At 35.1% G+C, this 15,471-nt stretch overlaps 2 protein-coding genes and 1 non-coding gene across 5 annotated transcripts; 1 reads left to right on the forward strand and 2 right to left on the reverse strand.

The window, feature by feature from the left end:
- The first annotated feature begins 2,899 nt into the window (after positions 1-2,899).
- LOC101266320 (plasma membrane ATPase 4) lies at positions 2,900-7,420 on the forward strand. Of its 2 annotated transcripts, none has more exons than XM_004235874.5 (12): positions 2,900-3,219; positions 3,417-4,088; positions 4,161-4,487; positions 4,581-4,700; positions 4,810-4,932; positions 5,008-5,112; positions 5,206-5,515; positions 5,630-6,144; positions 6,227-6,400; positions 6,487-6,669; positions 6,753-6,931; positions 7,029-7,420. In XM_004235874.5, the coding sequence occupies exons 1-12, from the start codon at positions 3,160-3,162 to the stop codon at positions 7,123-7,125; spliced, it is 2,865 nt and encodes a 954-aa protein (XP_004235922.1). In that variant the 5' UTR covers positions 2,900-3,159; the 3' UTR covers positions 7,126-7,420. The 2 variants fall into 2 exon arrangements, with proteins under 2 accessions (XP_004235922.1, XP_019068674.1); XM_019213129.3 differs by having other exon boundaries at positions 2,954-3,219; positions 6,224-6,400.
- A 240-nt stretch (positions 7,421-7,660) lies between these two features.
- Positions 7,661-8,666, reverse strand: LOC101265717 (uncharacterized). 2 transcript variants are annotated; one of them, XR_011220155.1, is made up of 3 exons: positions 8,291-8,666; positions 8,061-8,192; positions 7,661-7,914 (listed from the first exon to the last, which is right to left on the reverse strand). It is a non-coding gene; the product is annotated as an uncharacterized protein (transcript). The 2 variants fall into 2 exon arrangements; XR_011220154.1 differs by having other exon boundaries at positions 8,061-8,175; positions 8,291-8,583.
- Positions 8,667-10,825: 2,159 nt separating this feature from the next.
- Positions 10,826-14,902, reverse strand: LOC101265419 (probable receptor-like protein kinase At1g80640). Its single transcript, XM_004235872.5, has 10 exons — positions 14,287-14,902; positions 13,742-13,912; positions 13,365-13,615; positions 13,152-13,284; positions 12,979-13,042; positions 12,779-12,875; positions 12,570-12,672; positions 11,582-11,700; positions 11,392-11,481; positions 10,826-11,308 (listed from the first exon to the last, which is right to left on the reverse strand). Exons 1-10 carry the CDS (start codon positions 14,447-14,449, stop codon positions 11,159-11,161), a joined length of 1,341 nt encoding a protein of 446 aa, XP_004235920.1. The 5' UTR covers positions 14,450-14,902; the 3' UTR covers positions 10,826-11,158.
- Between the last annotated feature and the right edge of the window lie 569 nt (positions 14,903-15,471).

Below are 15,471 nucleotides of genomic sequence, written 5' to 3' on the forward strand. Positions count from 1 at the left end.
ATACCCTTTTTTATATTTTATTCTGTTCATTTACTTTTACTCCGCTTGACATTTACCATAAATTTATATTTTTATATTATGATATCTTAATTTATATTCAGATATGATTTCAGTTTCTAGAGAAATCATGAGGCATAAGTTTGATTAATAAAATCAATCCACAGAAGTTTGAATGTAAAACATGCAATTCTTTGAATCAATTGTCAATTTTATTGTAAAGTTAATCATAAATGCTAACTCACCCAACTGTTTAAACTAAAGACAAATTTCACATAAATAATATACTTAATAATTAAGGAAATATGCAGAATCTACGTATACCAGCTCAAAAAAATAAACGTAAGTATTCATCGAGTTATTTGTGTAAATACTATAATTTTTTGTATAAATTTAAGGAATCCCATAGTGTAATTCAATAATTACATTCTGTCCCGACAAGTTTAGTAATTACAAAAAATCCCTTAAATGTGTTGAGCCGTGATACTTTAAATTGTAGTGATACATGGTAAATGATACATGGTAATTTAAAACTGTTGAGAAAAAATAGGGGGAAAAAACGGTAAAGTTATGTTGTTAGTAAAACAACTTAATTTGTGGTAACAGATCATTAATCAGCATTAAATCAGCAATTAATTGGATATTAATTTCAAATTTTTATCATGCCCCTTCTCAATTCTCATCTTATGTTTGTTTGTTCGAACAAACTATCAATTTATTTGACACCTTTTTTTAGTTGAATTACTGAAATTTTATCCATTTTATAGTCGCACAAGATATATATAATATCATTCAATTACTACTTTGGTGCAGTCGGAGGATGATGGACAAGGCGGGAGAAGGAAGAAGAAAGGGTTGAAAGAGAAGATAAAGGAGAAATTCACAGGTGGAAAGCACAAGAATGAGGAACCACATCACCAAACACATGGTGTTGGAACTCGAACCACAACAACTACTACAACTACTACAGAGCATGAGAAGAAGAGTATGATGGAGAAGATCAAGGAGAAGTTACCCGGCCATCATAATCATCACTAGATAAAACGCTGGGAAATAAGAAGAATATTGTTGTATTCATCATGTCGTATCTCTTTCTATTTTATATAGTGCTAGTTGCTTGTGTTCAGTTCAGTATATGCTATCGTAGTGTAATTGTTGTTATTATATACATGAATGTACGTTTGTTTCAGTTCCAGCTGTTATTTGCTTGTATTAAGCCTTTCTACATATAATATGAAGGCATAACATGATTGAAAAAAGTAAAAATTTAAGGAATTCAATAAGTGAATTAACTAAAACATTATAACATGTGATACATATCTAATACATGTATCAAAAACATTGACTAAACAATATACATACTGATTCTATATGTATCATCAAGTACAGTGGATGACGCATTTATTAAACTTAGTAAATGATACATTATAACAATTTTCAAAACATGTATCAGTACATCAACTAAACAACTAATACCTTACTGATACATGATATTAGTTTTCAGAAATTCATACTACATGCAAAACATGTGATACATATCTACTACATGTATCAGTGCATTGACTAAACACTGTACATACAGATTCTATATGTATCATCAAGCAGAGTTGATGACGCATTTACTAAACTTATTGAATGATACATTATAACAAAAAAGAGGAGAAAAGACGAACTGATGATGAATTAATAATAAAAAGATGTTGGGTTAAGACGATTACAGATTAAGAAAAAAAAGACGATGATGGATTAAGAATAAAAAGAAGAAACCAATAAAATATGCCAGAGTCTTTGTTTGAATCCTTCTAAAGATTCATAGGATCATGCAAAGATTTTTTTCTATTTTCTGCCCCATTCTCATCAACAATTCCCGTCCTCTCCATCCCCGGCTGTCGGAGCTTCGGAACAGCCGCCGCCACCGCCGGCGGCTGAGATGGATTGTCACCGGCAGTGGGTGTGGAAGTGAAAGACATATGAAATTCTAGAGAAGGGGTTGTAGGGTTAGTGATATCTGATGAAAAACTTCTGAGAATGATTAAAAGGGAAAGACATAAAAAGAAAAACCGATGATTTTGACGAAAGCTGGAGACTTTGTACTAATCGATGATGGAGTAAGAAGAACAATAAGAACGGGAGAGAAATTGTGCAGTTTTTTGAAATTTCAAATTTTTTGAATTTTGAAATTCAAAATTTAAAAATTGAGTGTTTTAATTAAAATTAATTAAAATTAATAATTCAAAATTCAAAAATCTGATTTAGAAGATTGAGTGTTTTAGTGGAGAAAAAATAGGCATTATATTGGGGGATTGTGTATTATAGGAGAGAGAATGGTATGTATCTATACACTTCTACTAAAATTAAAAAAAAAAAGAAATTATGTAATATTTTTAAAAAAAGGGGAAAATTAGAGAATATAAAACTTATAGTTGTGTATTTAAGTTATTTTCCCTAATTTTTTGGATGCTGGGCTGATCCTATTACTCCAACCTTGGCCCAATTTACATTCAGCCCATATTTTCCGCAATATCCTATAGTTATCCTATAATAAATTTGTTTTAATTAGGACGATATATATCATTTTCCAGAATTTTCAGTCAAATACTATCTGATATAAAAAAAATTAAAATAGAACACAACAAATGCTTAGCTTTATTTAATTCATATCTAGTTATTGTTTTAGTCAGTGTAATTATTATTAACACGGGTGCTCACAAATTTTTGTAATGAGATTCAATAGTTTTTGCACATTTATATAATTAACAAATTTTAATGTAGTCGTGTCAAATGGAACCACATCACATTAATTGAGATTAGTATTACTGTATTAGAATAAAGAGAAACCAAAATGGAAAGAAATTAGTAATTACCGCTAGTTTTAGTTGGTTTAGAATAATTGGTTGGGAGTAAGTAACTCTCACTCAATCCGTTACCTTAGTAAAGCTTAATTAGTTGAATCAATGGGGAGTCATCCTACTATAATAATACTACCTATTTACTTCAATTCAATTCTCAATCTATTACACAAATCCGTTAATACCAGACCTAGTCAAATTATGTTTCATTTAATGTCTCAACAATGTTCATTATGAACAATAATTTCTGATTAATTTCTATGTGTGTGTGTGTTATATTAGTTGTAGCTGACAGAAAGTGAGTAGATTAAACATGGCGGATCAAAAGGAAACCGTTAGCTTGGATGATATCAAGAAGGAGAACGTTGACCTTGTACGTTTTTTTTATTTTTATTTTTTATATGATAGTATGATTGTCATTTGCAATACAAAATGTGATTTCTTTTATCTCTTAGGTAATGTCTGAACTTTCCTGATGAAAATTCTGAGTTCGATGTATACTGTATCAAGAATGAATTTTTATTGTTTGGGAAAATATGTATAACATGCATTGTTTTGTGTGTTATACAGGAAACAATACCAGTGGAGGATGTATTTAGGATATTGGTAAGTTCCAAGGAGGGATTGGGATCTCAGGATGCAACTAAAAGGCTTCAAGTGTTTGGCCAAAACAAACTTGAGGAGAAAAAAGAGAATAAGGTCTTAAAATTTTTCGGTTTCATGTGGAATCCCTTGTCATGGGTTATGGAAATTGCTGCTATCATTGCTATTGTATTGGCAAATGGACAGCATAGGCCACCAGATTGGCAAGATTTTCTGGGAATTGTGATCTTGCTTGTCATCAACTCTACGGTTAGTTTCATAGAAGAAAATAATGCAGGCAATGCTGCAGCAGCCCTCATGGCTGGTCTTGCTCCTAAGACGAAGGTGATAAGAGATGGAAGCTGGAAGGAGATGGATGCAGCATTGTTAGTACCAGGGGATGTGATAAGTATTAAGTTGGGGGATATTGTACCGGCTGATGCTCGTCTACTTGATGGAGATCCTTTGAAGATTGATCAATCTGCTCTTACGGGTGAGTCATTACCCGTGACAAAGTACCCAGGGGAGGGAGTTTACTCTGGTTCCACATGTAAACAAGGTGAGATTGAGGCTGTTGTTATTGCAACTGGAATCAGCACCTTTTTCGGAAAAGCTGCTCATCTTGTTGATAGTACCAATAATGTTGGCCACTTCCAGAAGGTAAAAATTCTTGCAATTCTGATTGAAAAGTTGAAATGGAGCTCATCCAGCTGACGTAGATGATTTTTACAGGTGTTGACAGCAATTGGTAACTTCTGCATATGCTCTATTCTAGTTGGAATCATCATAGAAATACTGGTGATGTACCCAATTCAGCACAGGAAGTACAGAGATGGAATTGATAATCTGCTTGTTCTTCTCATTGGAGGGATTCCAATAGCCATGCCTACTGTATTATCGGTCACTATGGCTATTGGATCTCACAAATTGTCAGAACAAGGTGCCATTACTAAGAGGATGACTGCTATAGAGGAGATGGCTGGAATGGATGTTCTTTGTAGTGACAAGACAGGAACTCTTACACTAAACAAGCTTGAAGTAGACAAAAGTTTAGTCGAGGTTTGTGAATTAACATGACATTTCTTGAATTTATAGAGACAAGCCAAAGTGTATGCTAATTCAATGTCTTCTTCATTGGGAGGGATGGTACAGGTCTTCGCAAAGGATATGGACCAAGATACCGTTATTCTTCTTGGGGCCAGAGCTTCAAGGGTTGAAAACCAGGATGCTATTGATGCTTGCATAGTTGGAATGCTAGCAGATGCCAAGGAGGTAGAAAACTTGTCCCTTCATTTATGATAGGCATCGTTAGCAACTTTCATCGATAGGAAGTGCATCAACTTACTTGTACCTGAAGTTGTTATTTATGTGTGCTCTGTAGGCTAGAGCTGGGATTCAAGAAGTGCACTTCCTGCCTTTTAACCCTGTTGACAAGCGTACAGCTATTACTTACATAGACACCAATGGCAATTGGCATAGGGTTAGCAAAGGTGCACCAGAACAGGTAAGCATTAGCACTTAATACTTCTTTCTGTCTATACCTGAGTTGGTACATAAATCATTTGAATTCTGTTACCAGATTGTTGATCTTTGTCGCCTAAGTGAGCATGTAAAGAGGAAAGTTCACTCCATCATTGACAAGTTTGCTGAACGTGGTCTTCGCTCTCTTGCAGTGGCTCAACAGGTGAAAAATTTAATAAAGCAAAGTCTGTAGCATTGTGTTTTTTAATTTTCTGCTTCAAACTGAAGCCAGTGGATGTATTCTTTATGAATACAGACTGTACCAGAGAAGACAAAGGAAAGTCCAGGATCGCCTTGGGTTTTTGTAGGGCTCTTGCCTCTTTTTGACCCTCCAAGGCATGATAGTGCAGAAACAATTAGGCGTGCCCTTGTCCTTGGTGTCAACGTAAAAATGATAACTGGCGATCAGCTTGCCATAGGCAAGGAGACTGGTCGTAGGCTTGGCATGGGAACAAACATGTATCCCTCTTCCTCCCTCCTGGGGCAGCACAAGGATGAAAGTATAGCTAACCTCCCTGTGGATGAACTCATCGAGATGGCTGATGGCTTTGCTGGAGTCTTTCCAGGTTACTAACTATTTCCCATACATTTCTTACTGTTGGTAAGTCATCCTCCTGACTTCTATTTATTAATAATCTTTATACTTACTTGTGTTTGCGCGATATTTTGGAACTGTGTAGAGCACAAATATGAGATTGTGAAGAAGCTCCAACAAAGAAAGCACATTTGTGGTATGACAGGAGATGGTGTGAATGACGCCCCTGCTTTGAAGAAAGCAGATATAGGCATAGCTGTGGCTGATGCTACTGATGCTGCTCGTAGTGCATCAGACATAGTTCTCACAGAGCCAGGATTAAGTGTGATAGTGAGTGCTGTTTTGACTAGCCGAGCCATATTCCAGAGGATGAAGAATTATACAATTTATGCTGTTTCCATAACCATCCGAATCGTGCTAGGCTTCATGCTCATTGCACTAATCTGGAAGTTTGATTTCTCACCTTTCATGGTTCTTATCATTGCCATTCTCAATGATGGAACCATCATGACCATATCTAAAGATAAGGTGAAGCCGTCACCCATGCCTGATTCATGGAAACTGAGAGAAATATTTGCCACTGGCATAGTTCTTGGTACTTACCTAGCCGTGATGACTGTTATCTTCTTTTGGCTTGCTCACCAGTCAAATTTCTTCAGTGTAAGTAAATTCTGCACTATTCAATTAACAAACAGTATAACTGAAATGTTGCTTATCAATCCAACTTGCACTGTACTAGCAGGACAGGTTTGGTGTAAGATCGATTAGAGACAATGTACACAAACTCAATGCTGCACTGTATCTTCAAGTCAGCATTGTTAGTCAGGCACTCATTTTCGTAACTAGGTCAAGGAGTTGGTCTTACGTAGAACGACCTGGTCTCCTTCTGTTAGCTGCTTTTTTTGTAGCACAGCTGGTAAGTTGGTTAGTTTCCAGTACCAGATTAGCCGTTAGCAGTTAACACCATAGAACTTCACCTCTAATGATTTGCTCATCTTTCAGGTAGCCACCATAATTGCAGTATATGCGAACTGGGGTTTTGCCAGGATCCATGGAATTGGTTGGCGTTGGGCTGGTGTTATTTGGCTTTACAGTATTATTTTCTACATACCTCTAGATTTTCTAAAATTCGCAATCAGATACATTTTGAGTGGCAGAGCCTGGAACAGTATGATTGACAACAAGGTACTTCACACCAACAATGTTCATATCAATTAAAAATTTACCTAACATGTTATGACTTGTGACACTCTCTTCCTACTGTGCAGGTTGCTTTCACAAACAAGAAGGATTATGGTAGGGGAGAAAGAGAGGCACAATGGGCATTGGCTCAACGCACATTGCACGGACTTCACCCTCCCGATTCTTCAAAGATGTATGACAACAAAAGCTATAATGAATTGTCTGAAATAGCTGAGCATGCCAAACGTCGTGCTGAAGTTGCAAGGTACTTCTGATTGATATTTCCATATTGCAGCTTGCAGGGGTCATTTTTCAATAGCTTAACGATTTTCTAATTTCGATTCTTCTGCATTTGTTAATAGGCTAAGAGAGCTTCATACACTCAAGGGGCACGTGGAGTCAGTGGTGAAGCTCAAGGGACTTGACATTGAGACAATTCAGCAACATTACACGGTGTAGTACAGCAACCACAGTACAAAAGTCAATTGGCAAATAAAGAGTTAGAAATAAGAAACAGAAAACTGTTTCTAGGTTCCCTCTTTCCCTTCCTTACGTTGCTGATTAGCAGATAGTATGTTCTCCGGGAATAATGTAGCAAACAAGGTCGGAAAGCATAGGTCTCGTAAGAGCTAGACAGTTTCCTTTTTAGCTTATACTTGTATTCTACCAACTTTTAACTACTTTAATTGTAATCAGCCAAAATTTAGAAATTGCTGCATTTCAGTTTATGCAAATGAGATTCACTTTGCTGAAATTTGTTCTCTTTTTGACAAACATGTGGTGACTCATAAGATTTGAACCAATTCTTAACAAGGATTTGAGTTGTGTACCTCTGCAGTAGCAACTCCATCCTGCATTACTTCAAGGGCATGGTTCAAAAATATCATTCCGCGCTAGGTAGTCTCCAATTAGAACAAAAGATAATGAAGAAATTAGATAGTTTCTTATCTAATCAAAAGAACGATATAGAAAGAGATAATCACAACGCAACAAGTCAACAATTTCATATATTATGGACAATTAAAAAAACCTCTTCATACACTTAAGTCACATAGCATCAAGATTATATTCTTTCTGTATATAGAATTAAAGTAACAAGGTAATTCAGTGCTTTAATCTATAACCTGCTTGATTTAGAAACCACATTGCTCCTTCAGCTGCATTCTCTGCTGCAGCTTTCTTCTTTGAATACGGATTGCCCATACACTCTATAATTGTTGTACGAAGTCCTCTTATTTCCACAATTACCTTAAAGGTGAACCCGCATTTAGCTTCTCGATCATTCTAACTCATTATACACTTAATATCGATTCGTAACTCACTACAACTGTGCTATGAATCAGTGTTTTAAAATGCGAGGGCGTACTTTTAAATTGGAATAGTAATAAACTTACAACTTATGGTGATCTGGACCTTCCTCATTGCAACATTCAAATAAAGGTGCTTTCCAATGATTTACTGCACAAATCTCATACAAATGTGATTTGACGGAGCCTTGATTTTGATTACCTGTTAAAAAAATCAAACTACTTTTTCCGCTTCAAATCTACGATCAAACGTTTAAAATTCGTGTACAGTCAATATCTATCCACTAAGAAAAAGTATTGGAAGCTTTATATTTTACCTTTGCCTTTGGACTTCCCATCCATGACGGCACAAAGCGGGCGAAACGTATTCGGGTCGGGTACTGTTTCACTTCTATATTCTCCTCGAAGCCGCTGCATAAATCTTTCAGCTTCACTATATTCCAACTTGTTCCAGAAACATCCAAATTAATCTTATCGTAAACTCCAATTATCATCAAATTACAAAATTATAGAGATGCTATAATTGTGTTTTGAGTGTCGATAACGAATTAGTATTATTATATAGAGATTTTGGTGAATATTTTCTTTTTTCTTATTTTGGAGCTGTTCTAGAATTATCTTAATAGATGTTATTCATATTTAGTGTCAGTCATAGTGTTGGGTAAGCTAAATGAAGGTTGAATTAATTACAACAATTAATTAAAGTTAGGCTTCTTTTGAATTTATTGATTTATAGCCGCAGCTTTCCCTGCCGTGTCATTGTTGATTAGTGCGCGTACGAAAATAATATTTCGAGGATTTGATAAGAGTGTGATAATGTCTGAGTAACATAAAAAAAACGTACAGATACGATAGAACATTTTTTTTAAAAAAAAAATAAAGGTTTGATATTTTTTTTTTGCATTTGCAGAAACTTGTTATTCTTCTGAGATGCTTTCTAAACTGGGATGCCATTGATCGAAAGACGAAAGCCTTGTGGTTGAAACTCCTGTTGATGTTTCATTGAGATCTGAAGTTTTCTGTTTTCTGTTCAGAAAATTTGTTTCTGAGGATCCCAAGCTGTTGCTTGATGATCTTGTTTCAGTACTCATAACATTATTTATAATAGCTGATTTGTTGATTTTCATCCCTGTTAATAAGCAGGTAAAGCAATTTTCATCCTGCGATCGTGAATCTCTGTTTTCTTGTCTCAGAGAAGAATAAGGAACCTCTGATTTTTTGTTTGAATTTCTATGGAACAGCCAGCAATTAGAAAAACTGCCTTCCTGATTTTCTGCTGTGTTTTCCTTAAGAATTGATTGTTTCTGAAATTTATGAACGAGAGCCGGAGAGGATTTAAAGGCGAGGGATTGAAGTCTTTTAAGGGTGCTTATAGGCACAATATAGAATTTTTGGCCAGGCATGAGAGTGGTTTCCGGTGGCAGAATGGCCCATGGCTGCTGGAAAACTGTTGGATGACAAATCCAACTTTTCGGGTTTCTGCTGATTATTTCTGATGCAAGAACAGGCCTGTCATGAAGTTCTACATGTCCTCCTGGATGAACAATTTTTACAAACATGTTTTTAGTATTACAACTGCATATCCAGTTCGAAAAGGCCATGATTTTTCAAGCATATAACCTGATTTTGTTTCCTTTTCGGAGTGCCAAGGGGAAGAATACATCGAGTGAAATTAATAGTTATGAGCTGGGATGGTAAATGAAAAAGAGAGCATATTTTTTAAATACTATTGTGTTTGATGTAAACTTCCTTAGATATTGCCGTGAGGTTACTAAGAACGGAATCTTAGATGTAAACTATAAACTCCTTGGTATGGAGGTATGGATTTTGACAAAGTAAATAAGTGCAGTTGGAAAGTGTATATAATGGAGTAGACCAGGTAGTATACTACAGGGGTAAATTTGTACTGATAGTACAAGTAAACGTAGACAATATCCGAAAGTAGAGAGGTAAATTTGACCCTTCGTGTTTGTGAATGAAACACGTCTGATATACCGATGATAGTCAAGTTGCTGTGACTGAAAACTTCAAGGAAACCAGCTATTGACACTGGTTTTCCAGAAGGAGAATCTTCAAACTAGGAAATAACCACACTGTTCTTTTGTCTTTCTTAATGTGAATGTTGTTTCACTAAAAGATACGTTACAAATTGTACCATGTGACTATCTAAGACAATGAACTGGATATTCTTTTTCCCATTTCCATCCTATGACTCCAGTTGTTATTAAAGTTCAAATTCAACTGGTAGGTGAACAGTTCGAGTTACACTCGAGGGTAAGTGGGAACAAGTGATCAGAGGTGGAGCCAAGACTAGGAGTTTGGGGGATCTAAATCGATTTTGTTTGGGGATTCACATGCAAATACACATATTTTTTTAATCTGCTAATACAAATATAAGATCTACGAAAAAGCTAGTGGTTCGAATCCATGAACCCCACCTAGCTGAGAAAATTCAATCTAGATAGCAGCTGATGAGGAAGTACCCATCCTTAAAAGAGGATGGCATTTATCATTTTTAGAATGGCACATGCTATAATTTTTATGGTCCCAGATCCACAAAAATTGTAGGACATGCTACACATGGTTGGCATTCATGACATATATTTATCTTCTTTATTGAAGATGTAGAAGAAGGCCAAAAAAGGTGCTTGAATTGAATGAGAGACAACATTTTTATCCTATCTGCCCAGGTATACAGAGAAATCAGCACGTGAAGCTCAACAAGGTGGGGAAAAGGGGACTGAAGGGCGGTCTATAATCGATTGCCAGCAAGAGAGGAAGGTGAAGTTATAGCCTGGCCAAGCTAATCATAATAGCTATAGATGGAAAAGAAATAAAGAGAAAAGAAGAACTTTTGTATGCACAAAAATACTGGAATATTTTGTAAGCCATTCTTTACAGTAGAAGCATATTAATTCCTCTAATACATAAAACTACCATAAAAAGGCTAAAAACTTGAGGAATCTTGAAATAAATCAGAGCTTTTGCTACCTCAAATTTACAATTATATACACACAGCATAAGTTTTCTTTTGGTGAGTGGTCCTAAAGCTAAATTCATAGCAAAAATTGCAATCAACAAATAGCAAACCAAAGATGCAAAAAAGCAAGAGGAAAGGTCAAGTTGCTCATTCAATTACCAGCTTCAGTGTCTATAGTAAACTTTAAACGAAGCAGCTCATATTGTTAGGCGCTAATAGATAGTGCAGAATCCGCAATTCTCAGGGAGCCACCAAGGTCAATTGGTACAAGGGGAATGAAGGAGTGCAGGACATCTGTTATCAGTGGTCGGTAACTTGGTTCTGGTTGTACACATAGCACGGCTACAGCAGCAACCTATCAAATCATTCGTTTTGATTCCATAAGTTAAAATAGTAAAATGAAAGTAATAATTTGACAAAAGATCCGATTGCTCTCACTTGATACAAGTGCTTCAGGTCCATTCCCTCTCTAATGACAGAATCAACAATATTAGGGAGCTTTGACCTGTCAGTTAGCTGTGGCATCGCCTGTTTGACATAAAATTACTTAAACGTCAGCATCCCGTGAGCTCAAAGAGATTTTGAGCAAACATTCAAGTATGATTAGACAATCTCTTGCATAACATACCCATGTGACTATAGATTGGCATTGAGCTCCCTCTAGTTTCTCCACTGGTCTTCTCCCCAGCAAAAGCTCCAGAAGTATAATGCCGAAAGCATAGACGTCACTCTTATCAGTTAATTTCCCTGAAGTGCAGCAAAAATATAGGCAAAAATGTTTTAATTTCAGATTTCTGGTTATGATGTTATTTCATATGAGGAGAGCGCGAAAAACAAGATATAACATTTACATTGTTAATTTGAGAAAAAGAAAAAAACGATATTTAGCATTCATTTGTTTTTCATTAGCATACAAAGTACTGTGGACTAGGTAAGAGCTTTTGCTTCTTCATTGGAGTATCCTTCATCTGTATCTGCAATTTCCTTCCACTTGAACTTATTTAGCCAAAAGCTAGGTAGCGCTCAACCAATATTAGTACAGAACTGAACTCTGCCTTTTGAAATAAACTTATCAGGGAAATATATTTTTGGACATTAACATTTATATATCAATCTCGAGATACTAGTTAACATTTTCACTTTCCCTTTATCTTCAATGTGACAAAGAAACAAAGTTGAAGACTTGAAGGTAAAATGGTCATCACAAAGGAGTCAAAACATTAATGTGAAGTTCAGGTGTATCTTAGAGAATCAAAGTCATCATACTAGAGAAGACATAAGAATCTCGTAAGCAAAAGAAGAGAAGCTTATCTTCTTCATATAATCTAATTGTTGATAAATCAAATATGTAGCTCTAGCAATTACATCAGAAGCTCAGTGATAATGGTGCTTCTTTGTATATGCTTTTGCAGATGGGTATATGAATTTTCTAGGAAAGACCAATTTCTTCTAATTTTAGAGGAGCAAAGTGAGGATAATTCTTGGGAGACACTTCTATGACACAGAACAGAAGACAAGTAAATTGGACTATCTACTAGATGAGGCACCTTCAAACAAATTAACATCAATGTCATCTTCATTTAGCAAATTGTGATAAAATGGGGAGTCTCACATACCATCTAAAAGGTACTCTGGAGCCACATAACCCAGAGTTCCTGAAAGCTTTATATTGCTCTTGCTCAAGTTCCATCCAGCTATAGCAAGGCCAAAATCAGAAAGCTGATCAAAGTAAAAGCTGACCGATTCAGACAAGCCAAACCATACCAAAATGTTTATAACGGAGAAGCAATTGAGTGAGATCTGTGTGATTATATCGCTAGTTTACCTTTGCATTGAAGTTGGAATCCAGTAGAACATTAGATGACTTGAGATCTCTATGGATTACAGGGGGGTTACAGCGTTCATGGAGGTATTCTAGTCCCCTGGTCAATCACAACAGCATAATTATATCATTAACTTCCGAAAACACAGAACTGAGGGAGAAAAAAGAAAGAGGTAGCACTAATAAATCATAACAGTACATACCTAGCCACATCCAATGCAATTTTCATGCGAAGATGCCAAGTCAAAGCTGATCCACGAGGAGGTCCTGATCAAGCAGGTCAACTCAATTATGGAAAACGGAGAATAATTTAGAATAGCATGTATACACTTGTTCTCTTTTGTACTTTATATCAGGACAAATAGGTGGCTATTACCATGCAATTGGAATTCCAACGATCCATTCTGCATCATCTCATACACCAGGAATTGTGCATTGCTATGAATGCAGTACCCAAGAAGCGAAATAATATTTTGATGCTGAAATTTACTCAACATGTCCACCTCATTCTGAAATTCAATCAGATATCTGTTTTAGCACAATATAATTATCACTATGGTTACATTCTGGTCAACATCTATCAGACTACCTCAAATTCTTTCTCAGCATCCTGATCCCCACCATGAGTTCTTTTAACAGCTGCTTGGACATCGTCACTGAATTGAGCTTTATAAACACATCCTGATCTACCTTCTCCTATAGCATTCTTCTCATTGAAATTATCAGTTGCAGCTACTAACGACTGGTACTCGATCACAGCAACTAGTCCTTTCTTACCGACAGTTTTTAAAGAAGGGAACTTGGCCATTATAGGACCCCATGAAAGGCCCTTCGCAGGCTCTACACCATAAAATTGGAACAAATAAACAATGTGCAAGCTAGGTAAAGAAAATAAAACAATTTAAACAATCAACAGAAACTCAAACCATCCTTCAAAAAAGTAACTTCTTTTAATAACAAAGTTACCTCCTTTCTGATGTCTTTGTTCAACGGACTTCTTCCGTGTTTTCAGTCTGTATATCCAAAAGCAAGATATAAACAGCAGAATTCCAGCAAGGAGAGTTGAAGCAACAATAAGTGAAATCAAAATCTTCTTATTTAGATCCTGGTGATGAACCACTTTGAACTCTGCAACTCCTGATTTGAAGAATAAAAATAGATTCAATGAGGTTGAGCTAACTAACACTACAAAAAGAAAAATTCCCCTTTTCCATTTCCAGTCTTTAAGCTTATTGAAAGAAGAAAATGTGGTCCTTTTCAATTTTAAATTTTTCTTGAAAGCATCATTATGTCTGCCATCAAAAGGGTAACAAAAATTTTAAAAAAGCAAAAGTACTCTGCAAATCACTTCAAAATAACAAAGAGGGAAGTAACAAATCTAAGTATCAAACTGCAAGTTCCTACTAACTTCATCATAAGTTAACTAATTACACCTTCAATGTATATATATACCCATCAAGAAGATCCAAACAAAAAAAAAAGACAGTTTTTTTTTTTGCATTGTTAATTACCCGGAGAAGGGGCGTCCTTATCAGAAGAAATTTGAAAAATGGGTCCTTTCTCAGTAGGAAGAACTGGATCGGCACTTGGAGGCTGTGGAGTTACATCCACTGGAGCAGACAACAAAGGAGTAACAAAAACCCAAATGGGTATAAGCAAGATGAGTAGTTTCATCTTCAAAGTAACATACAAAATGATATTTCTTCAGAAAGACTCAATTTTTTTTTTTTTTGAAAATTGAAATGTGGGATAGTTAGTAGATGTGGTTTAAAGGGGTATCTCAGTTATGCTTTTTACCAGAAAAAATGGAAAGAAAAGGACAAAATAATGTGGCAGATGGAAAATGAAAAAAGGTAAAAGGAAGTTTGTTTTTGTAAACCTGAAAAAGCTTAAAAGGGGAAGAGAGACACAACAATCTCGTGGCAGTTATCAAAAGTTGAAAATCCTTTCATCAGAGATTTAAGAAATTCACGTATTGTTATATTAAGTCTGTCTATGGCCTGGCTGTGGCTGGCTGTGTATTGGAGATTGTGCTAGTGGGGTTTTGACACTGTTTTGTTATGTATTGGGGATTTGTGTTTGGGAGAAGAGAGAGTGTGAAATTAGTGTTTAATTATGTATGTTAATGATTTTTTTTTTAAGAGTCAAATGATTATATCTTTTTTTTTTAGTTTTAAATTATCAATATTATATTTGTTTGTTCAATTTAGTATGTGATAAAAGAAAATGTCATTTTTCTCTAATTAGAAGGAATTTAATTTATGTATTAATGAAATAATTTATGAACATATAAGTGGTCAACGAATGTTTTAAACCACACATTTTAAAAGATTTGTTTTGTTTTGTTAATTTTATGTCAAGTCAAATAATGTTTAAAATAGAGAGATTTTGACTTAGATGGTGATTAGATTGATTTAAAAATTGGTCAAACGTATTTTTAAGTTAGTTTTTGACTTTTAAAAATATTTAACAAATATATATATAACTTAATAAAAATAAGTTAGAAAGTGTTTGAGATGGTTGAAAATAACTTAAAATAAATTTAAGTGTCATTTAAGTTCGACAATTTATTTTTCACTTAAAAATTACTTTTTTTTAAGTCAATCCAAATAAGCTCTTAGTTATTCCCTATGTTCGTTTTCAATTATCATAATTTCCTTTTTGAGAATCAAAGTATATGAGAATTTGATTAACAT

The sequence above is a fragment of the Solanum lycopersicum genome, chromosome 3 (genome assembly GCF_036512215.1).
Source record: "Solanum lycopersicum chromosome 3, SLM_r2.1".
NCBI classification, from domain to species: Eukaryota; Viridiplantae; Streptophyta; class Magnoliopsida; order Solanales; family Solanaceae; genus Solanum; species Solanum lycopersicum.